General features: G+C 44.1%; 1 protein-coding gene across 9 annotated transcripts in view; it reads right to left on the reverse strand.

The window, feature by feature from the left end:
- The window catches only part of FoxP (forkhead box P), a 182,583-nt gene extending 158,130 nt beyond the window's left edge, over nucleotides 1-24,453 (reverse strand). For 8 of the 9 annotated variants that reach the window (XM_066726702.1, XM_066726704.1, XM_066726697.1 and 5 more), the window contains exon 1: nucleotides 24,226-24,453. In XM_066726702.1, the coding sequence (XP_066582799.1) occupies nucleotides 24,226-24,255 (30 nt within the window). In that variant the 5' untranslated portion in view covers nucleotides 24,256-24,453. Of the gene's footprint in view, nucleotides 1-16,851; nucleotides 17,060-24,225 lie in introns of those variants that run through there. The other variant, XM_066726707.1, reaches the window with a different exon arrangement.
- Between the last annotated feature and the right edge of the window lie 1,463 nt (nucleotides 24,454-25,916).

Genomic DNA, 25,916 nt, shown 5'->3' on the forward strand with positions numbered 1-25,916 from the left:
GCGTGTTGGTCGCGTCTGTGACGTATAGCGTGCGTCGGTAGGAGTGAATTCGCATTTGGTTTGTCTGGCACGCCTCTCTCGCTCTCTTTCACCGTCATTTTTTCTATATCCTCTCTCCTCCATTTACTCCATTACACGTCCCATTCCTCCTCTCTTTTCACCGTGTCTCCTCCGCTAAATGTTTCTCCTAATCCGTCTCGTCTCTTTTTTACCGTACTCTTTGCTGCGCGTCTCTTTGTGTCCCCCCCCCTCCCCCCCCCCCCCCCCCATTTATTTTCTCTCCTCATTTCACTCCGTCCGTCCGGTGTCAACAGTTGCGACACACGCTATCGCAGAGATTTATCTGGGATATATCGAGTAGCTTTCAACACGTAGAAAGAAACATGGGTGTATGTGTGCGTGGTGTGTGCGTGGTGTGTGCGCGAAGAGCTGGGCGCGCTTCCTGCAATCCAGCGTGCACGCGAAATCCACGCGGCTGGAATTGGAAGACGCGTGCGTGAGTGCGTGCATTCGTGTCGCGAAACAAGCTCGCCCCACTCCATTATAGTCTCTAATGATGTGCACGATCCCCGCTGACGCCTTGTTTACGTCTCCCAGACTCCGAACGTACGATATCCGAGATATTAATAGGTCTTCGTGAACTTGTTAGAAGTGTGCCTGTGCTAAACGTTTAAACGACTGTCGAGTGTACAGCCGCGCACTCCTGCAAATGCTTCCTTGGCCCTTTTTTTATAAATATATATATATATATATATATCAGCCTTAAAATATGCTCGTGCTATTGCAATTTCCTTTTCAACGTGGTGGCCTATCGCTTTGTATCTCTGCAGTATACGCTGTTCGTTTATTAAAGCCTATAGCGTTAATTCTCCGCTACGTATACGTTCCAATTGATTCGAGCCACAACGTATATCGATCGTGCATTCGCAGCATTTGTCTCGGCGACTCGCCTTCTCCCACTGACACCTTCCAGAGCTATCTTATTTCTAATGAGACGTAGCGGTGATTAACGGAGATCGAGGCATCCGTTCCATCCAGCGCTGTGCAAGATTAGCCAAAGCTCGATTAATTTTTACAGGGAGAATTATCGTTGAGCGTAGCATCAAGTTAAAGATATTTGTATTTAAGTACACATCTCATTGGAGACCAAGCTTTAACCTTCAGCGACCCCGCCACGGTCCGCTTGCTTCGCGGCTCTCACGTTTTCTGCATTGGCCGACTGTGACAGCATAATGTCCTTTCTCCTCGGTCTTTTTACATTTTATTAATACCATGGATTTTTCGTCTATCAACCTTCCACTTAATTTCCATACTCCTACACATGTATTTTCTCCTTTCACGTACATATCTCGCACACATACCGTTTACCCTCTTCTCGCTCGGTCAATCTTTCCATTATCAACATTGCAGTGTGTTATGTGGAAGCGACAGAGAGAGAGAGAGAGAGAGAGAGAGAGGCAGTTTGCCCGCAGACGTTTTCACATTTCGGCTGCTATGCACCAGGGATCAAGGCTGTCGTTGCGTTGCATTGTTGACGAAAGAAGAGGAAAAAAGTACAATGCGAATCAATGCCAAATATCCATCTGATGCAAACAGACACACGGAGAAATACACATGTATGGCTCATCTGACGAAAATATTTACGATTAACACAAGTGTCGTGATTGGTTTGATCGTGAATAACGTGCACGTACGGTAAAAATATCCCTTGGCCAAGTATATACATTAATGACTATATAAACGTGTTTTATCCGGGCGGGTTTGAGAATATATTCGCTCTTTCGAGGCTCGCGAAGGAGCATCGTTGCTATTGGAAGGAGGGAAAAGCGTCGTGTGAAAATAATGCTCATTGGGACCGTTGGCCCCAGGGATATCGGTTTGAATAGAGCGAGATCGCTAATGGACTCGTGCAAGCTAATACCGTCGAGCAGGCATTCTCTGGCGCCATAACGGTACCGATCTTCCACCGTCTCTATTTATTACCAAGCTAAAACAAACTTTTTCACGCCTTCCTGGAACTCGCATTACTAATTTTCTGCGGCTGAAACGACAAGTGGCGAGTTTGGCCGATTCCACCAGAGATTAGATTCCACGAAGCAGTAAACAATCGCCTATCTTTGCCGTTGGGACGCGAAAATAGTAATCGTATGACTCAGTTTTCTAATGCCGAAATGAAAAATCGACTAATCGAATTATGCTAATCGCTTTACCAGTTTACCGGCTGCTGCATTTATTTAACTCCGGCGGAATTTGCAAACGTTCATGTTTCCTTCGACTGCACTCGCTCGATCTTGAATATGCAGATCCAGCACCGCCCGCGCGGCACGCGTCCAATATTATTGTTTCTGCTCGAATCTCGCGCGCGTCTATATTTTAAATAACCGCAGGAAATCCATCGAACCTGCGTAATTTCCGTTGCTCCAGTGACTGTGCGGCAAGACGAATTACTGTAAGCGCGTGGTGTGCGGTGAAAAATGCACAAAGACCGTATAGATTTACGTTGGATTTACGAGTCTCGGGGCCTGACGCCGAGTGTGCTCGGGATAATCCGCTTCTCGAGCATTCTTGCGAAGCTTCCGTACTGGATTCGACGAGTGCTAGAAACGCGGGGAATCTTTTAACGAGGCAGCCACACCTTTTATACGGCGAGCCAGTAGCCGGGCTATACCCGTATTATCGCGCCGTGAGAACTGCAAATACGAGAGAGAGAGAGAGAGAGAGAGAGAAAACCTGCAGCCTAATTACAATATCATACAATAATGATAATTTGCCAGTCGCCGACAGAGGGTTACGTGCACTTGGGCTAACTCGATTATCGTTAACCGCAACGCGACCGGATATTTATCTTTCCCCATCGGACCGGGAGAAACTGCCGATCGATTTAGCCATTTATCAATTAATCTTATCGACGGAGCACTGTGTGCCCATAACGAATTCCCGCTTTAATCACGCGCAGAGCCAGCCTCTACACTTTCGTAACGACGGATCTGCTCAACGTCTGCTTCGCTAATAGCGAGTTAATTGCATCAGGTGCCGGGGAGAGCCCTCTCCTTTCGCCCGGAAAAAAATTCTGCCTATACTATATCTCAGCTTTATTTTCTAAATATCGACGCTGCACCGTTCGAAATTGCCAAATTTCATTCAGGACCATCTGGCAATCCAACCGTTTATTTCTGCCAATTCCTCAATACCCATCAGCAGCTCGCAAGCTCGGGGGTTTTGAGAAATATCCTATATGTATAGTGAATGATCGAGGAATACGAGAGGAGCGAGGTTATTTGCTTGTTTCGAGAATATGATGTTTATACAGGGCTATAGGAATGGAAATTGTTTCGATGCGAGCGCGTAGCATAAAAGTTTGAGTGGAAGCGACAAGGCGTGATAATCCCCGTAAACGCGTCGGATTACAATATATATACAAGAGGCCGTAGAAGTTGTCGGGTGATTCTCGCGGCACGAGAACTGAATTCGTATCGCATAATAACTGCCCCGGTGGACTTAGCCGCGATCACCAAGGACGGTTTGGGGTTAAATCGTCGCGTAAACGCCTCGGTATATGGACCGGCTGGATTTTCCTATGGAATTGGCGCGCGAGCGAGTGAGTGTCCGTAGATAAGGTAATCCGGACCTCGAAAACTCGCCCGGACCCCAAACCAACCGCGGACTTCTCTATACCTGTGGCGAAGGGCTTTAACACTGACTAGTCGAACCTTTACTTGCATTGCGAGGAAAAAGAATTATTTCCTTCGCATATATACATAAGTCGCTTTGTTATTGGAATATGTGCCAATTAAATACTTGGCACTCGTCAGGTGTTTCTCACAACTAAATTGATTCAATATGATTTGATTAAAAAATCGTTTGTGCGCATTTCATTCAATCTCACCGACTTATTTATATTTGAACCAGGTATACATATTTAGTTGGTAGCTATTTGGATCAAATAAGCTTTTTTTTTCCTTGTCGAAAGTGTGTATAAAAATAGCAATTTCCATAACACTTTATAAATACGTGTATGAACATTAATTTACATTTCCATTGAAAAGCTTTCCAATTATAAAGTTATATGGTAAAAAAAGGTTTATTTTTAATAAGCATTATTGAAAGTCAACATGAATAAAATAATATTTTATGGCAGTATACATATAGTGGTTTTAAGATTCTTGTCGAGTGCGCAGGGGTTGGATATCAGGATTTAATTTTGTGAATTAAAATGAATAAACTGGGCTGGGGGGATGCTGTGGGCTACTGTAATGCACGGCCGATTAGACAGAGGAAGTGCTTGGAGGAACTTTTGACTCGGAAGCGAAAATCGTACAGATATATAAGCGCTACTTATCGAATTGCGAGCATTTAGAAAGGTCGAGTCGAGCCGAATCGAAGCGATCCGTGCGTATTGCTGCAGTGGCTATATCGAAAACTGGAGGAGCTTCGTGAAGGGATTGCCATTATTAAGAACTTCATTTGGCCGCACCCTATTTTTCCCCCCATTCACTCCCGCTGCGCACAGCCATGCACCAAATCAACCTGAGCAATTCAATTGTATTTATTTAACGCCAACTTTATGCCAAGTCTATCGAGGATCAACTCGAGGGATGGATTAAAGGGAATGGATTATTTCCTTTCCACTCTGTCATTGGCTCTCTCTCTCTCTCTCTCTCTCTCTCTCTCCCTCTCTCTCCACAAACAATTGCGAGAAAACTTGCCAGTAACGATACGCGTCTTCTTTCAACCATTACATCGAGTGAATTTTGCATAGATCGCGGTAAAGCAGAAATTTTTGCGTAATTTCTTGTAAAGTCGAGGGGGTGAGGGTAGTTTGAAGTTGGGATATAGGTAGGTAAAGGGTTCGATTGATCGATCGGTGAACAAGCCCCAAGTCAGATATCGGGACGCTAGAAGTTTTCCCATTAACAGCAATATGCGCGAGCGAAAAGCTTTTGGTGCATGGCGCTTTCGTTTCTGCATGGAGACCAGTTAAATCGCTGGGCGACCTTTATTGCCGTCTTAAAGCAGTTAACTTAATCCACGGAGGGTCGGCCCTTTTGCGGATCGCGATCGCCTTTTGCTGTATCACCGAGCGAAGACAAAAACATTAACATAAATCACGAGAGCTGGTAAAAGGGGCGAAAGGAAGTTGCGAGAATGAGAGAAAGGAGCGAGTGGTAGGCGCGAGCTCCATTGGATTCCGATGTTTATTCGATTTCTTAACAACCTCCACCCGCCCCATCGGGGACTCCCTGCGTCTTATTTAGTCGATAATCGCTGCTGAGAGAAAACCTTGATAATCATTTGTTTCCACAGCTACCGATACGGAACTTTCTTAATAGAATTTCTCTGCAGCGACTCGAGAGAAAAATCGACCGAGAAATCAGTAGGAAAACTTGCCACTTGACTAGACTGTTATACTCGATCGCTACCCTCCCCGTCAACTCTTTCGCTTTTAGCGAGGTTTCGATGAATTGCCACCCACCGAGGCCGATAAATAATGCATTTTGTGTTTGCCCCGGTAAAAGGGTTCACCCTTTAACAATTCTCGACCCGGTCGACTCCTAAATTTCACTGCTTGGAAAAACGTGTCGAAAGCGCGTTGTTGCGAAACGAACCCGATACCATTTTCCAACATCCAGTCCTTTGCCACCTGCATCATCGCCATTCCTTTTTTTTTATATGCTTGACAAATTATTCAAAAGCTCATATATGTATATATATATATATATATATATATATACTCGATTCTAAGGACGTTTCCAAGCGCTATTTTTCTTCCTGGCATGAGGCATTGAAATAAAAGGAAATCTTTAAGTGGCAGTTTTCGCGAGACAACTTTGTAAACAATGGGTGTTACGTTAGGCCAGGTGGTACTTCTCGTTATGTACGAATAATATAAAGAAAGATGAGAGGGGAGAGCAAAGTGAAACTGACATGAATACCTCCTCGATACTACCGCAACATTGCACAGGGTAACCATTGTTTATAATTCTAGCCAATTGTTACGAGTTCTTTCTACGTGCCATAAGAAACGTTGGATTGGTTCTCTTTCGCGGATTCATCTCGAAAGACACGATAATCACTGTCTCGTCTTGTTTTCGCAATGCCATTATCAAGTGAGATGATATTGAAACAGATGAATACAAGAGGCTTGAGAGAATCGTTGGGAACAATAATTTCATCGAGTCTGCTGATCGCTCGTTTGACTCATCGTTAGGAAGAAACAATGAAAAATAAAGGGCTGAACTGGGGCGGATTGTGGGAGGGATGAAATTGGCGACTTATCTCGATAATAATTAATACCCGCCACTCAGCTTTGAAAACTTCTTTTACTTGAGGCAAACACAAATTGCTGGTTCGATAGATTATTAATCCTTAATTTTCGTCCCATCCATCCTATCCCCCAGAGTCGCTCGAACCTCGCGCGATTCTCTCGATAAAAGACCATTGACTTTTACCTCTTCGCTTCCTCATAGTGCGCGTTAATTGAAAGTAGGTTCGCCTACCTGAAACAAAGAAATGTACACGTCTTTATGAATTAATTATATTTATATTTATCAGAGTAGAAAGGCATACGCGCATACAACTTTTGTATGAAAATATTATGAATAAGATGAATTAATTATGGAGCTAAGGAGGAGCGTGCTATATAATTGGGCGGGGAGAGAGCGGGAAGGATCAATTAGTTTAGGCAATTTATATTTTCAACGTTGCAGAGGCGTTCATCAATCATGCTCGATCAATAGTGCGGCATCGAATCAATGGAGGGTTCTTGGCATTTTTTCACGATTGCCAAGATAAGCTTGGTGGAAGGAAGAAAACTTTCTTATTAGCACAATCAATCAAATCGCCACGAATTTAAAGCATTTTTCACGATTTTCCAGATTTCCGAGCAGCTGAACAAAATTTCATCGAGGGTCGACTAAGAAACTCTCGTGGTTCTTTCAGCCATCTTGCCTGCCAATCGATGTGAGATTGAGAAAATCGCCTTTGGCTAATTACGAAAAGTTGCTGTAAATTAAATGATAAAATTCTGCAACTCGTAAATTGTGTATAGGTATGTATATATAATAATAAACAATATATAGGTTTTGTGGATATCGAATATTTAGAGTGATTGGTTTGGAAAATGAGTAACTGAAGGGAACCAGTGGCAGAATGCACGTGTCAAGCTGTTATCGGGTAGGAAGAGCTTAATTAAATTTTATAGGACATTCCGTATTAGCAGTCCAGCAAAATGACAGTAATCTGCAAGTGGAATAATTTCTACCGGAATTGCCAGACGGTCTTTCCTCCTTGAGTGGCTTTAATAATTAACACCGTTATCTAGTTGGTCGATAAACCTCGATTAACCGATTGCCACTCGGTTCTCGCGATCAGTTTATTCTTACAATAAGTTACAAATGGCGAATGAAAATAAACGATTAATGACAATCGTAACGCATCTTTGCTATTCTTCTCATTGGGGCGATAAGAGCAGTGAAATATAATCGCTATTGCGCTCGCTCGAATGATTCGGATCTGGATACTTCCGGGTGGAGTTATACGATCCGTTATAACGTGATATCGAGTTTTGGGCAAACAATCCTGCCAGGTGGCAAGAAAAGAGAGCTGGCTGGCATCGGTATAAATGGCGTGGACGATGAGGCGAATCAGCAGCAATCCGACGTACACCCTTTCAAAGGGTCGCTTCCTTTTCATCAAGGGAATTGTAAGGCGGGTGCAGGCTAACGGGACAAAAAATTGCCAAGCGTCAAGTAAAATTGAAGAAGTCGTCAGGCTGGGATCCATTGTCCTCGCGAAACTCCGACTAATCTCCACGGATGTCAGGCAACTCCTCTTGCTAATCCGGCTGCGAGTTCCTTCTTGGCTCTCATCACGATGCACACCCGCGCGCCAACCCTAATGTAACGATATACATCGATCTACGTGCGAGCTTTACGTACTACCCGGGGAGTATAGCAGCTTCCAGGAGCTACCTGCAGCCCTGATACTGCGGGCAACTGTTCGTCTTAACCCCTTACACCACTATTGAAACCGTATTTAATCGACTCGCCACTCACTCCGCTATATAATCCCTTCTATATAAATCACTGGATTTCGTTAATAGTTCAAAGCAATTATTACCACATCATCTTTCTCCATGCACCTACTATCGTTTCAACGTGATAAGTCGATCGACCGATGGAAATGAGCATTGGGATGCATACTTGATTAATTAGACTTTCAGAAACTTGCTTCTGCAAGAAAAACAGCTGTTTTCTCCAGTGTTGGTAAGAGCAGGTAATCCAGCATGCAAATTAAACTTTCTACCATTAAATGCATGGCTCCGTGCATATGTAAGAGAGATGCGCATATATCGAGTGTATAGCAAGAGAGCGCGCGAGTGTGTGCATCTATGGACGATTGAACGTATGAGTATATATATATATATATATATATATACATAGTGCGGGGTACGTATAGTGGCAAAGGAAAGAGCTCCTGCACGCTCCTGGCCACCTGCTCGAGCTACCTAAGGTTCGTCCTTTCGATTCCCCGTTGCTTGGGAATGATTCGTCAGCGTCTTTCGCATACGCGAACGAGTCGCGAGCTGTCCCGGTGGATATTCGGTATAATTGATTTTACTCGAGCACGCTTCTTGTCACGAGCCAATTAGCCCATGATCGAATAAATAACGAAACGATGCAATCTGAAACGCCAGCAATCCTCCTTTCTCCTGCTCCACTTGGAGCAATCTTTGTCCTTTTCAGCTGTCCCCGAGCGTCTTCATAACTTCCTGCCAATTGACGCGACACGCAACCGACTCGAAACTATCACTCACGACATTCACCTTTTCCCTTCGATAATAGCTACTCGTCTCCTCTTTGCGCACCTCTGAAAAAACCTTCATTTTTTTTATTACCCAAGCTCCACTCTACGTCTACTATCATATATATATGTGTGTGTGTGTGTGTGTGTGTGTGTGTGTGTGTGTGTACGATCCGTATGTACGATTAAAAGCTGCAAGTACAATCCCTGCATGGACTATTATACATGTTTAAAGCGATATAATTTCAATCGCGCCGTTATAATTGACGGCTTGCGTGTGACGACGAGCGAATACTCGGCAACGATTCACTCGGCACAATCGCCCTTGGAAAGTCATCGGAAAAAAATAATTGCGATCGATCCTTGGCTAACCCCACTTGGCACATTCGCGCATCGATGCCTCTGTACAAAATCCTAGTCGTTATTATGCCAGAAGCTCTTGGTTATTACTGTTTTTATAACGACATGGAGCTGAAAGACTCGACGATATTCTCTCGTTATTCCGCGATATATAGAAAGGAATTTATCAAGTTCGCGCCGGCATTCGAGAGAATTTACTACAAACTCTCGTAACGAGAGGTACGCTCGTATGCTTTTCCACTGGATAGTTGAATTCTTCGCGGTCCCCTTCACCACCGCCGCCCTCCCCTTATTCCACCGAGTCTCGCATGTAGCGATTTTGAAAGTGGCGGCACATTAGACGACTTATGCGCTTTAAATGGACTTGGCCGAGCACACGAACGCTATACACACGGGTAAGGGGGAGGGGGTACAAGGATAAATTAGTGTAGAACTGAGAAATCGTAAAGTGGCTATAGTATACTATACAAGAACGAGTTTGCGTGACGAATTAGCATACGTCATTATTATGAAACGTACGTATATAGTAGTACACACAAGAGTGACTCTTCCGCGTTTGTTCATATAGTGTATTTCGTGTATACACACACACAAGCGTTAAGATGAATTTTGAACGACCATCCATCTCAGCCTACTTTCTAACATGCCAACATACTTTTGGCCCATTCGCGCAGATCGAAGAATGCTCGCCTTTCCTATTGTGTGTGTTCGCAGTTCAATGGCGCTACTTCGGCCTGGGAGGGGGGCAAAATGAAAAGTGTCTAGCGCGAGAGTGGAAGGAAGAGAGTATAACTGCCAGCCTAAAACGGCGCTGCTTTAAGGTGGCCAGGGAGGAAAGAGGTTCTTCTCTCGCTACTCGGCTAGCTCCCGGCTATTATTAGACTGGCCCGGAGAGACTAACACCAAAAAACGGACATCGGGATGATAGGCCAAAGAATGTTAACCCCTTGATCCGAAAGTAACCTTAAGCCCCCTCTCCTCTTTACCAACTGATTAATAAATACAGAACCAATTTACTCATTCTCCCATGAATTTTTCACTTTCACCAAAAACTATACTTAAACTTTCTCATTATTTATATATTTCCTATCACAGCTAGTCTATATATTCGCCGTGCAATTATACACCGGTACAATCATTTTTTTGGTTTACCGAATCAAGAGAGGAGCTCTGATTTGTTTACAATTGGTATAGAGCGGATTGGAATTTGTCAGTTTTGCTTTTAGCAACGATATACCGGCGTGCCATTTGCGGATGACCGAGTCGCACCTCGCGTATCTGCATAACAGCCCGGTAGGTTCTATTCTAGATTCATAACTATTAATACTAATGTCTGCGAGATTCGAGCCAGGACTAGTTTCTTGGCTGGCGTCGAGCGGCTCTGCCTCTCATCAATGGCGCATTCAAACTTACGCGAATGCGAATTTATCAACGGGACGAGGACGCCATGATTCGTGCTCGTCGACTAGAGCCGAATGCACGCACGCACGCCTCGTTATCCTTATGCCCATGGACACGTCCCTTCCATGCATGCACGCGCGCGATCTTTCTATTTAAACGATACGCTTGTCCCCCACCTCACCAATGATAAATGCATCGTACGACAACTACCCACTCGATCATTTTCCTAGCCATTACGCCAACTATCCCACCTATAATTGCAATATTTTAAACAACACACCCAATTAATTACTCAATAATTCATATTAATGGATACTCGTATAAGGGAAGTAAATCTCGGAAAATCGTGTGATTCCGGACTAATTTTAACATTCGCAGTCCCAACAAATATGAAGAATTATTTCTATAATGAATGAATCATTTTCACCGTTATACTACGAGGCCTCTCTCAGCTTTATCGAAATCGAGTCGTTTATTTATAATTCGTTTGGGAGAATCGTATACGCGGACTTTCATTAGACTATTTGGAAATAGACATTGACAAAGTAAGTATTTGGATCAGGCCTGTGTACTCGCGGTGATTCATATTATGGGCTTGGTAATGGAAGACAGATCTGGCTCGATTGCTCTAATTATGTGATCTGTGCAAGTGCGCATTATCTTATCTTCCTGTACACAAGCTGACCGATAATATCTGCAGCGCAAACTCCATCTCTAAAGCATGCCAGCAAGCGGCCTAGCTATTTCGCAAACCATGCTGCTACCAAGTGAATGAAATTTTCAGCTCGCACGCCGCATGAAAATTCTGTGAATAGATTATATACACCTCTGTAATGAGACGCTGTATGGCCATCGCATGGGAAACCTTGGGGATGGAAGAAAATTTCGCCACTATATATATATATATATATATATATATATATATATATATAATACAATCGACGAAGCGTGCGAATGATTTAAAGTTCTTTTAGAGCCTAAACTCGAAATGTCTTTGCGGACGAAAAAGCGTAAAGGGTTGTGCCGAGCGAGACTCCTGCTTAAAAGTGTGGTACAGTGGCGAATGTTTCATTATCTTGCCCCATAATCTATTTACAGAAAAGATTTAACGCTGGAACGTGCGAGCGTTCTCAGTCTGGGGCCACTGAATTCTCTGAATTCATTATTCCTTGAAAAATATTAACTTCGCCAACTCGAGCCTTTTTTCTCCCCGAAAGGAAGGTAAACCCATGTGAAAGAATGATAAAACTTTACGGGGGTACGCCCGAAGAAATGATCTTCCTTCGTTATGTAAATACAAGCTACATTTGTCATTGTTCTTGCTTGGATATGAGTATAGGTATATACCCTCTCTCGTACTGTAATACGTGTATGAATTTTCCTTATAACCATCGCGCCGGCATTCATTTTCCAACGACTTATTTGGCGAGCCGCGGATAATATACTTAACCAAATATAATAATTGATGCTCCACTATATTTTCGCGCAATATTTCAGACGTACGCGATATAGGCTCCCATCAGTTATGCATCGCTGTGCTATATAGTCGCAATTAAATTTACGCCATCCTCAGAATAACATTAACTGTCCAAAATAGAGCCCTGTTGTCATCGTCTCAATACCCCACACCTCCTCTCTTTATCACCGAATCGTCCAACTTACTATATACCTTCTTCTTCAAAATTTATCCTTTTCTGCAAAAATATCTACTATTTATTATGTTTGCGGAGTAGATTATATAGTAATTTGATTAATTGGCTGGCTACTTTGGAGCTCTACATAAATGGATGTAAATACACGTAAACAATTCGATTTGCAAGAATCAAGAAAACGTGGTAAAGGGAAGGGACAGGTAGAAAACAACACGGATAAAAGCTGTCACGCAGTAAATCTGTCCCGTTGCATTCGACGTGTTCGTGCTTATCACCTTGAGTGGACCACTTGCCTGTCAATTGCCAAGAGCACAGCCTACATTTGTATATAACGCGTAAATACTTATATATTATTCAAAAAATACGACCTACTTCCGCGACATATCTCATTACTGCATAAATCCCATGCATTTAACCATCAATTTCAAGCTTGTTTTTAAAGAAGAGACATCTGCTATACACGATAATTATTCAATTCTAGTGCACATCGTGCATGTACGCGAACGGTCAAATTAGAAGAAAGGAGCGAGAGAGAGAGAGAGGGAATGCGCGTAAATCATGGGTTTAAATGATTCAGGGGAAAATCAGGAGATTGAATGATGGAGTTGTTGGATGAACGCGACGGTCGCGTATAGGATGTGTGGAACTCGATGTAATTCGTGGCTCGGTGCTTGGAAGAATGGAGGATGATGTTGGCATAGAGGCAGGGAAGAGACTTCCGGGAATAGGAATAAAATGGAGTAAGCACGCTGGCAGTCCGAGTTTCTCGCGTTGGGCAGTAAATCCATCGCGTCGCTCGCCATGTAAATCGCTTATCGCTGTTGGTGTGGACCACTCGGTATAATTAGGTAGGTAGGTATAGGTAAGTAAGTATAAGTGAGTTTAGATAGAGGCAGAGATGTGGCATTATGCGTGTTTCCACTATATATATATATATGTATAATATATATGCGCTTGTATAACGCAGAGGACGAACCGGTCTCTCCCGCGGAATTAGGCTCTTCCGTTGTTTCTATTACAAAATAGACCGAGCGCGCGATAGCTGCATCATCCTCGCATTTAATATCTGCATTTTTTAACGATCCCTTTATTAACTGAACGATGTATCTCTCTCGTGCCTCGAGTCATCTTATTTCCGAAAGATTTACGCAATCCCATCACGATTCGACCCATCGACTCAGCCTTGTTCCTTCGAATTTATATTCAATTACGGAACAATCGCCCTAAACTCAATTTCGTTAAGAATTTCAAGCGACGACGCTGGTATCATGTTTGCATTGCTAGGGGAGCAATTGGAAGAATGGCTGTCTCTATTCTATGTCTTGATCGACAAACACTGCATCCGAGAGGAAGAGCCGGTGAAAGCTAGTCGTTAACATTGTTGCTAATGAGCACGGAGATAGATTGCCATTGAATACTTGCCTCGAAAAATCTTTCTCTCGATGCTCGCCAAGTGAGAGCATTGAATTCTTACTAGTATATATACCTGGCATTTATCCGCCTGGTAAAAAAGAGACAGCCCAGCCACTCCTTCCAACGATTTTCTAACCGAGTTGAAAATGACGCAAGCCATTCGATAGTATTCACGAAAATATACCTGTCAATTTCAATCATTCGGCCAATTTCTTTTACACTCGTCTTATCAGTCGTAAACTATATATATATTGCAGTTATCAATTTATTCGAGGAGTGTGATTGAGGATCCAAAACGGTGCACGTGGTAAGAACGAGGAATTTGCAGATGTATGTTATGATAGAACTGGGTGGATGATAATTAGAGACGAATTAGAGTGAGAGAGAGAGAGAGAGAGAGAGAGATAAAGTTACATTAGAAATTTGGCATCGGCGCGAAGCAAACTGTATGGTGATCGACGATGACACGGATTACACGTGACGCACGTCAAGCGCGCGTGGTAGGGGACGCGATGCTGCATTGTCGATGATACCTCGTCGCATCTGCCCCCTCTCCCCCCCCCCCCTCTTCATCTCCCAATGTACATTATACGAGCTGGATAATAATGCGGTATAAGTGCGGACTGGTTAAGGTTACTTTCAGCGCTCGACTAGTGCCCGCCTCATAAAACCACATACATAATAGCATTCGTGTCTACGATGTTAATTGAAAAAACACCGTAGTCGCCTTCTCTCTCCGTGCCTCTGCCTTTCCTTAACTCTCATTCTCTTTTCCATATTAACGTTTACGCATACACACACACACATACAAATGCCAAACAATTTTCCCGCAGTTCCATATATAAAACGAACAAGAGAAGATTCTGCGAGGCCGAGGTTGAAAGATCGAGAAACACGTACTATATATATACATATATAGGGAGAATATTTTTTTGAAAGTTCGCAGCCCCCGCGTGAGCTCGTGTTTCGCGATTCAGGTTGGTTACGTGACCGGCAGGAAGCTACCAATCGTCTTGCGCGATTATCCCTGTGATCCGCGAGTCTCTGTGTCAGTGAGCTCAGCCATCACAGGGACTTCGTTAAATAGTGGGCTTCGCAAGTAACGTTTGCCGTCGTTACGCGCTTTTCTATCGTTTCCCAAAATATCACTGCGACTTCATCGACGTACACACACACATATATATATATATATATATATACCTACGATGAGATTTTCGATCCATTAACAACGATCCAACGCTTTATTTCCACTCGTTAAACGAAAATTCTCACTAAAAATTAAGCGAGGCTCTCGATATTTTAAAGACTGATAAACACCAGGTTATTTCTGCGTTTATATAATATGTATATATTGTGTGTGTGTGTGTGTGTACTGTAAAAAGAGCTGTGTGTATGAAAGGACGATCGATCGAGATTTTTAGAAACGCCAATTATTTTGCGTGGGAAATAGACGTAACCTTGAGAGGGATAATAATTTTTTCATTTGATTATACGCGTACTGGTTTTGTGTTCTTTTAAGCGAGTATCCTTATCCGCGTCGGTTCATTCGTCCGCATTACGCGGCACGTCCGTGAAACCGGTTTAACAGTGTGTTGGTGCATATGTGGCATCGCATCCAGTAAACCGCGCTACATATTATCATAAACGCTCGCGTTTGGCCCATCCCACGCGTAAATCTGTTTCGCAAATTGCGCGTGTGGGGTTATGTCATCTTCCTCCGCCTTCCCCCTCCCTCACATTTCCCCTTTCCAACAGCAACCACGTGCGAGCACGCTATACGTGGCATCCTGGCATTTTAGCGAGCCAGGCATTTACATTGACCCGCTTAGTTTTTCCGGACCACTATCTTACAAACCCTGCACCATCCATGCTACTATAATCAAGTTCAATCACTTCCGCAATCTTCTCCATCTCATCGTTGTACTCTCGAGATTTTTGCAATAGAAATAGATCGTCGTCGTCTCTTCTTCTCTTAATAATTGATCAAACTACTTAAAATCACACACTCTCTCCTCGACCATTCTCGTTCTATAAATTAAGATAATTCGGAGAATCTCCTATCCATAAATCAATCTAACAATATTTTTCTAGATCACAACTGATGAATTAGGTAAGTTCGCGACGAAATTTCGTAACGTCGAAGCAAATAGATGTCCCTTATCTACAGTGAGATAGCAGCATTCTCATCCTCGCGTTTAATTAATTGTATCGCGCGTTCAGAGAAGAATTATCGATTTATTTGGCCAGGCATCTCACCTGTTTTTTTTATTTTTTTTTTTATCGGTCAGTACGCGGTATAATTCCGATTTGACTTTCAATTGGATGTTTTATTTTTTTTATCGATCCTCTTATCTCTCTCTCTCTCTCTCTCTCTCTCTGTCTCTGTCTTTGCGCATCGCATGTGTGTATCAAGAAATTTTCTATTCGCACTGAGGGGGTTGGAAAGAAAAAAGTGATTTTCCTGGTCGGAATACGGGGACCGCTTATGGGAGCTAAACTCATAAGGAAAGTCAATGAAAAATGATTAAATGTAAAAGGTAGTTTTACATATGGTGCACATTGGCTGAGTACGTACCCTACACAGGCATCGTTAAATCGAGGGAAACGAGCCGAGTAAATATATGCCTGCGAATACAATAGACGTACGGGGGCACTTATCTTCGACAAAACAGTATTGTGCAAACAATAATAAGCCCAGATAAGAGCGAAATGTAAAAAGCAAAGTGCCAAGTTCTTTTTCCGCGAAAACGCAGGCTATGAAATTCTTACAACGATATAGTCGCGGAGGAATAACGGTTAAAATACTTCCACGACTCTCGTTCTGCATCGCTTTCTTGTAATTTCACCCAGTTTTTCATTTTCTCCACGAAATCTTGCAGTCCAATTACAAAACTCACAGTATTTCCAGGATTTATCATCCAACTTTCCACGAGTTTCACTTTCTTTCGAATGCGTTAATTTAGCGATCTCATTGCCAAATAAAATTCAGTCGCTTTTCTTGCTTTTCATCGGATCGCGCTTATCGTCGTGTACCATATAGCAATTTTTTATCACTCGCGTTTCATCAAACAATAACGCATTCTCATCGCTCGCCAGAATTGATCTTGTTTAACGTTGCTCGTGGCTTATAATTATCGTCGACCCATTATCCGGCGGCGTTACGTACGCGGTCGTTCGATTAAAGTCCTATATTATTTGTTCACTTGAAATTAATTTGACAAACCTTCTCGTGGTGTCGAGTGGAGTCTCACAAATAGGGTATTTTTATGCCGCCCTCTCGCCAGCCGATGACGAAACTCATTTCTGACTCGCGTTCGTTTAAAATTCGAAAGACGCGGATGCAGAGCATCGGCGATCCATGAAAATCCGCTCGTGTTCCGGCTCGTTCGACCGACGCGCACAATTTTCCAAGCTTTTCCACAGCTCCTGCAAGGGCGAATCCCTTAAAACTTATGGCGCATCAACCAGAGACGATTATCGTAGTCGATATAAATTTTTAATCGAGCCTCTGATGCCGCACACACGCGCACAAATACACACACACTGCGTACCATAAACCCATGGAGGTCCAAATCCAGTTTATCGATTCTCCCTCGATTCAATGTTTCTCACAATTTTGGCCATACGAGCTCCGCTCTGTATATAGCGAGCGAGCAGCAAACATGCGAGGAAGATATACCGACGAAATATATCTATATACTACCGCTACCATGCACCATTAGAGACTAACAAATAATTCAACAGGCTCTGAGCGATCTTTCTTTAATCGCTGACCTGAGAGTGAGAATTTTTGCAGGATGTTTCATGAAGCAGCTATTAGGGATTGGTTCCTCGTGATAGCTGCGAGAAGCAAAAATTCAACGTCCAGGCGAAAGAGAGAAAACTTGTCTGCCGTCGAATAGCCGAGAGTCTCCGCGTACGCTCTTTTCGATCGCGCTCAACAACGGGCAGCCGGTGTCGACAAACTGATAAGAATGCACGACAATCGTGGAATTTAAAGTGAATCGCGTGGGTATGCTTGGAATGATATTCGTTCGATCAGTCGCGCCACTTTATTCGCGAGATTTCAAATAATGACGACGGCCGAGCAGTGTTGTATGTACGCAGCCACGATAAGCGTCTATTAATTCGTCGTGGCTAATTTTATCTTCTATACAGGAACGAGTCTTTATAATCGATTATATTTATGTCCACTTGAGATTGGATTTAGTTGTGTTCCAATTACCAATGCTAAATAGACGTACGCCATGCGAGTTGCTTTACCGACGATGCACCCCAGCCTTATAAAAGTCGCCAATAAATAAATTACGGCCTTCCCTCGTCGATTTATTCCACCAATAAGGTCCAAAATTAGGTTAAAAATCAACACGCGAGGCAAACCTTCAGCCTTGCTTGAAATTCAAAACTTTAGCCATTGCGGACAATAAAATTGTTTTTCAAATGAAAGATTGAATTTCACGACGAATGCATTGGATGGAGCATAAGTGGATCGATTGAAACAGTAACGTACAGTAGAGTCGGTTTTAACTAGTGTATTAGTAAATAGAGCAGCCTGTATATAGGTATATATATATATGTTTTTTAATCCATTAACACCGATAAGATTGTTTAGGCTACAAATTTCTTCTCCGCACAGAGGTACTATTTATTTATTTATCGTCTCGTTATCAGCGCCAGTCAAGCTTCGCTGATACTGTCACTCGTCTGGCACGATTAAATTTCTCAGGTATAAGCTCACGTGTGAGTATATGGAAGGTAGAGGTAAATATCCCGGCGCAATCTCGCTGGAGCATCGATTGCTCGTTGTAAATTTTCAAGGACGACACGTTTGAACAATTTCACAGCAGCAACGATTATTCAGTAGCAATGAGATAACGATTCTATTATTTAGCTTGGTCGACTCGATGCTATACAAGAAATTACGCGAAAATAGCTGTTTGTCGTAAAACTTAAATCTTGCAGGATATTGGTAGATAGAAGATAAAGCGAGAGAGAGAGAGGCTTTTGATTAAATAAAATTTTCAAAATAGTAGAATAATTGCTGGTATTCGAGGCACGCGTATACAGAAAGGAGGAAGTAATATGCAGTTTGTTTGTGTATAGCTGGATGACATTCGACTCACACCGTTATGCACCGCACGCGGATCCCCTCTATATATATTTCTCATCATTCACACGCCGGCTTTCGATGCGATATATCCTCGTTGCGTATAGGAATCCAAGTAGCAATTGATTCATGATGGGACCGCGGATTCAAACGCACGATGGGTTACATTTTCATATGGTATTCCTGTTATCGCCACGAACTTCGGACGTGCCTCTATTATGTTGCCCGATCCAGCTCGCGTACAAACATCGAAAGATCACCTCCATATCCCCTCCCACCTCCGGAGCTTAATTTACACTCAAACCTCAATAAATGTGATTCAGCCTCTATGAATCACTTCGAGTACTGCTACAATCCCTTCCTTCCAATTCTGATTATTATCTTTTCCGGAGAGAGAAAAAAAAAGACTCTTTTGAGAATATATTATTGCAAGATAATTAAGAAACGAGTGACGAATCAGTAGGTATATATGGTACGTACGTACTGTCGAAAGAAAAATTGGGGCATGTGCATGGGATAGGAAGTATCGATGCTAAATATTAGTTTGTAGGGATAGTTGATTCGTTTGAACACAGAGCTAGGGGGAGCCTCTCTCGGCCAGTGCTCGTTTAATAATTGATGCAGCGTTTGGGATCATGAAATCAAACAAGGCCGTTTTAATGTCCAGCTCTCTATTATGGCGCGATGGGCGACGAACGAGGTGCATCGGTAAATGCGACTGATGGATAATGATCGGTTCTTTTTTCCAGTCTCGCTCTGCGCATAGTTTGACAAAATCCATCCCCTTTTCTCTCGACGTCCCTCGGGAAACACTGGGCCTTTGTACGATTCCCGTTCTCGTTTGGCACAATGCATCCGTCGAAAAAACGGTTTTTTCCATGAAAGAAAATCCATAATCATGTACAGTATTAATTACGATGCGTCAATAGTATTTTCGGCGGAAAGACTCCCTTATCCCTCGTGAATAGCGGGAGAAAAACGATAAAAGCAGTGGGAACGAGGTTGAAAAGTGCATCACACGTGATTCGTCAGACTGTGCAAGAGTTGACAAATGTTGGCTCGTCCTTCGGAAGTCCACACAGCGACATGGAAAAACAAAGAGACTTATAGTATTATAGAACGTGGCGTAACGCACACTTTTACCTTAATTGTAGAACGCGAGCCGCGGCCGCGGCCGATTTATTTCTAATCAAAGATGCGACGATGTTTGCATCGATCCTTGGGCGAAACTACTCAGAAGAGTATATATGTTAAGGACAAGATTATAATTGTGGAGCGTTAGGGAGAAGGTATACGCTGCAATGAAGCGTGTGAGTTTTGCGCGAGTCAGTGGCACGGCTATTGTTAACAAGGTAACGTTATCTTGTTGCAGGTTTGAGGGTAGCCATTATCGCGTTACAACGGGTGGTAGACGGTTCATGGGTTGACAGATAGCATCGGAATCGGCGGATGATAATTTAATGGGCGCGCAGCTGAATTCGCGGGACTCTCGTTGTCGGGCATATTTGACACGGTGGTAGCGCCAATTGGCAAATCATCGAATCATCGACGACATTTGACAACGTAACAAGTCAACAGTGGACCGTTATGTATATTGGCGCATACTTGGCGCATTTGCGGCCTCGCCGTCTGTTTCCATTGACAAACAACCGTCGCGAACCGTGCGATGATGATGCGCCCCGTTGAACGCGCGTCACCCCCTACCAAAGCTTATACATGGAAGTAAACCTGGTTACAAAGCCAGCGCGCGTCCATCGCTGCTTCTACTCGCTCGGTTAATACTCTGCGCTCGATGTTAGAACGCTTTCTACTATTTCACCAATATCGTTTGTATTTGCTCATCCATATTATTATTAATTATACGCGTAAGCGAGACTCGTCGAGCGAAATAATACACGACGAACGAGCAAAAATAATAAATGCTTGGAGAAAGGAGCTGCGGCTCTGAATGAGGGAAAAGTAATTAATTGCCAACTGTTGTACATACTCTCTTTAATATGAAACTTTGCTTAATGTAATAAACATATTGACGTTGACACAAAAGAAAAACTATCCGCTTTCACTTGATACACTTTCATAAATTATTATCGCGTAATGGGTCGTTGTAAAACATATCGCTGTACGTCGAATGGTACAATATATCGCAGCTCGCTAATCTCCGGAGATTGTGCCGGCGTGCATGCTGTGTATAGATACGTGTATTAATAAAAGAGTCTAGCTCGTGGCTCCCTATCGAAAATTAGTAGCAGACTGGGATGATTATTTATCGTCGATGATAAAAACTTGTTTCAAGCAGAATTGGAGAGAAAGCGTGGATCGATTTACACATAAAACCTGACGGAAAGTTGGTAGGAGGATAACGAGAGGGTGAAAGAGGGTGATGAATCGATGGTGACAGGAGATTCGCGATGCGTGCAAAGAAAGAACAATTAAAAGCGCTATATCGACTGGTTGGTCCAAGAGGGGCAGGAAAGAGGAAAGGGAGTAACGTAAGAATAGAGAATTAGAGAAGTACAATGGCAAAGAGAGAGAGAGAGAGAGAGAGAGAGAGACGAGAGGGTCTAACTCGAAACGATGAAACAATCGCCCCTATGCGTGACAAGCCCTCCACAGGCTATAGCGTACCTCGTGTGTTTATTACCCGACCTGACAATAATAACTGGTTATTATTCATTAGCCAGACAGCGTGTACATGGGGTGAGAAACTGCAGTCACCTGCGCAATTCACTTTCCAATGGACTCTTTTGCCATGGAAAAAAACAGGGCGCTCCATAAAAAAGACAAATTTGAGGAAAGGAGTTTTTTTTTCTCACTATTACAGCCGGATGTCGTCTCATTTCCGGATCCACCGATAAATCGCATTGACCTACGCGAAAACGTTGCCCTTACCAAATTCAAGATTCGCTCCAGCCAATTTCGGATCTTATCCAATCTTACGGAAAACTGTAGTTGCCTCCCGTTAAAGGATTTATGGACGGAGAGAATAAAAGTGTTTTATTCAAGGTGTGTGCGAGGGAGGATGGGGTAAGTTGAGTAGAAAAATGAGTTGATGGAGACACAGTTGGCTTTTTGCTGGGACGTTGGTTATCAATTATTTTCGAGGAGACGGCAGTATCGGCATTTCACGGGGGTTGAAAATAAAACAGGAATGGTGAGGTTGAGAGGGGGAAGAGGAGCAAGGCAGGCAGGCAGGCAGGCAGGAGAGGAGATCTAGGAAAGGTGTGGTTCCCTGGCGTCCAAGCTAGGAAATCGCTCACTGGGGAAGAAAGATGGAGAGCAGAAGCCAGGAGCGAACCAAGACGTGATTAATATAAAAGTGGGCGGAGTCTGGCTTGGCCGGAAGTGGCCGAAGAGGGATGCTGTGCCGTGCCAAGCAAGCGCGAAAATGGGGGTTATGCTAGGTTAGTGCGCGCCCGTAGATACGGCTGCACCTTCTTCGTGTGGGTCTATATGCACACGCCTGCGTCTCACCGCGCGATGCACAAAATGCACGCGTATCAACTCTTCCCCCCGCTCCTCCCCCCCCCCCTTCCACTTCCCCTTCTATCTTCCAGGATGATGGAGGAGACGCAAAGATGGACGAAACCCCCCAAGAGCCTATAATATGACGATAAAACACATGTGCACCATCGAGACACGCACCTCTGTACTACTGCTGTTATTCGCCGATATCTTTCATCCATGTGCATATATAGCGTGAGAATAAAACTTTTCGAGAATACCAAAATTGTGGCCGAAGCATCTGACGTAACGTAATGAAAGAGGAGCTGGATACGGTGCTCGTCTCCGAAGACTCTGCCGTTCAGCGCGTTGGCCTGTCGGGAAAGTAGCGAGACAACGGAAGGAAGTGGAGGCAGACGGTGGCAGATCGGACCGGGAGCTCCGGGCTAGCGAAGCTTACGTGCTGCTGGATGAAGGGCGAAGGGGGTGGTGCAGGGTTGATCGGCGAATACGGGATCGAAGGGAAGCAGAAAATCCACGGGGGTTTCGGAGATGCGGGACGCAAGGGTTGTCGCGGGGGTGGCCAACCCCACCTACTTCTTTAACGCCCCCAAGTAGGGTAGGACCGCCTCCGTCTCTACGTTGTTCCACCTACTACACCCAGAGACTCCTACGGACTCGTTCCTACCTCCCAAGCCACCCTCCACCCCTATCGACTCTATCCGCTTCTCAAAAATATCACTCCCATTCCCTGCAGGTAACATGGTACGTTGCCCGATTTCACAGCATCGCCCGACTCGCATTCCCTCGAATTTTCAATACCAATATTGCTTCGACCAGAAGAAAATACAGCCCTCTCTTATACGCGAGCAATCACAGCAACGCTCGCGTTAGGTTCAAACTTGACAGATGGACCGTTCGTCGCGTACAATTAATAAATTGCATGGCAAAATTTAACGCGAGTTTCCTCGCTGCGTTATAATTAATTGGCCAAAATGTTGTAAATGCCAGTTATATCGCATATCCCAGTAAAATTAGAAGGGTTATCCTTCAGCTAAATTAATAAATTCGTTCGGAGGGACAATGATTTAGGCGATGCTGGATCATTCGCAGCAATATAGTATACATAGCGAGCTGTGTGAATCGTGCGCTGCCAAGATTATTTTAGGAAAAATCCGTCTTTACTAGAAAGATTTCTGCGTTAAGGTAGGCCTTTGCTCGGTCGAAGATGGTTAAATTTGGATCGGTGTGTACCGAGATTTATTCGACCGACCATTCCGCTCTCTCGGTGCTTCTATCTGTCTTGTCGCGATCGTTAAACTGTCATTTCCACGAATATCGTCGTACTTGAAGAACGATCGGAAAATACCGATGTTGCGAACAATAGATTGCTTATACATTCATTACGCCCATTTTTAGCGCCTACACTCCTGAATGACACGACCGAGTATTTTCAATTGTTCCCAGCTAAATGAACATTTTCAATAAGTAAATGGATACATGTAAACCGATTCACCAATGACGCAATTATTGTAATAATGACCCAAATAATAATGCAAAGACTCGTTTCAACGCGATTCTTGTATGCATTTCTTAGACATACGTCTGCCGGTGTTAGGAATACAACAACGATGAGATACAAACATATATGCTAATTGCACTGGCACACATAACTAGCCAATGGATATATAAAAACGAGTAGAAAACATTGACCCATCAAAGTGAATTTTGGGGAATGTTAACAGGGGTGCGGATAGCGAGAGTCGATGAATGTCATGAAAACGACAACATGCAATGGGGTCGGCACGTGGTTTATCGTCGGCGAATCTCGTTGATCGTAGAGAGGGGGGGGGGGGGGGGGAATGCGGGAGACCATTCAGGTGGAGGCTGAAGTTAGCAAGCATTTCTGATTGATGTGGCATGGGCGAAGCTAGACAAGCTGCTAGACGGACGAATGCTTTGTAAATGCACAAGTGCGTATATATACAAGAGCGCGAGATAGATATAGTGAGAGAGAGAGAGAGAAAGAGGTAGATGCAGGAAGAGTACCTGGACGGGTCTCCAGCGTGGCTCCAGCATGTCCCGCTTCCTCCTCGTCGACTCGCTCGCAGCCGTCGCTCGTTCCTCCGTCCTTCTCAGCTCTGAGTAAGATTATGGCGATAATGTACACGAAGAAAACCAAGAGAAGTGGCGGCAAGGATCTTTTCCGGGTGTGTCGCTTGCCTGCACGTCGCTGTGTTCCAGTACCTTTCCTTTTACTCTAGCCGATATTCTGCCTTTGCCTGCCACCCTCCCCCCTCTACTCTCCTCTCTCGAAAAACGTTACCTCTCGGCACTACCACCACCACTATCTTCAGCCTCCCACCACCTCCCTCCCACCCTCTCTCTCTCTCTCTCTCTCTCCCTTTCCTTGCCTGCCGCCTCCCCCTCCTTCCACCGCTGGCGCCACGTGTCGCGCAAGAAGCCAAACTCCGCGTACCGGAAGTGGTACGGTACAGGAGCAGTAGAAGAGTGTAGAAGAGGAAGAGAAGAGAAGCGTTAGGAGTATAAGTAGAAGCAGAAGTAGAGCAGCGGTCGTCGATGTAGATTCGGTGGATGATTCGTCACGTCGGGAACGCACGTGGTTGTCCCTGATGGGTAATGTTGCTATCGTTCGAGAGAAGAAGCTTTCTCGTGGTTTGAAGCGTGCGAATCGTTGGAATCGCCTGAGAATTGGGGTTCGCGCGCCGGTGGCTGCCGTCGCGACTGTGCGACGTACGGCGCCGCTTGCCGCGAAACCCTACGGCAGCCACGAGCACGCGGCTACTGAGTCGGCGCACTTTAATACCGTCTCTTCTCTCCCTCCTACGTAAAGCTTCCGCTCCGTCTCTCTCTCTCTCTCTCTCTCTCTCTCTCTCGGCCCAACTCTCGCTCGACCTATCAAGCGACGCGTCCAACCTCGATATATATACCTAAGAGGAACCTTCACCTTTACCAACATTTTTCCACTTCCTACTTTCTACCTACAAAAATCTCCCCCTCCTCTCCCACAACAATCCTCTCGAAAAGATCTCGCACCAGCGACAAATCTGAAACTTTTGAAATTCCTATATAGATATGTATACAAACTCTGCGCTATACTTGACAAACGATGAGACGCGCAGAATCTCGGCGTAGATTTTTAATTCGCGTAAAATCCAGCTGTAATACGCCAGGCTATTTATTGGATAAACACATTGCGACTGACAAATTATTGCGCAGATCAAACACAGGAATTAGAGAAAACTCATTTCCGAAGAGTGTGTATTTGTAATAATGGAGGAAAGGAAAATACGAGTGGAGAAAATGGAACGATGAAATTACGCGAAAGCAATTTCGTCCGGAATAAATCGATGGTGGAGGCCGGAGTGAGCATAGCGTGGCAATTGTTAACATTTGCCGGAAGAAGGTTGCTCGTAGGCAAGATTTCAACTGTCAAGCTGTTTGTAATAATCAAAAGGGGAGAGGAGAGGCGATACTTGTCTCCGATAGTTGCTGTTTGTTTGTTTGCTGGTAGCTGCCGCTCCCATTGTATCGGAGAGCGTAAGTCCGCATAATGACGCGGTGATATCGATAAGGAGTTGTGATTCGTGCAGAGAGGTAACACCACCAGCAGTGACGCGATTCAAGATACAACACACTAGCCTATTTTCAACTTGAGAAACTTGGATGGGAGTACCGTATGATGCTCCAGAATAATTGTCTCGACACATCCGTAATAA

Source organism: Prorops nasuta, unplaced genomic scaffold (genome assembly GCF_024137725.1).
Source record: "Prorops nasuta isolate Cenicafe-Biocafe unplaced genomic scaffold, Cenicafe_Pnas_1.2 PNAS00005, whole genome shotgun sequence".
Classification (NCBI taxonomy): Eukaryota; Metazoa; Arthropoda; class Insecta; order Hymenoptera; family Bethylidae; genus Prorops; species Prorops nasuta.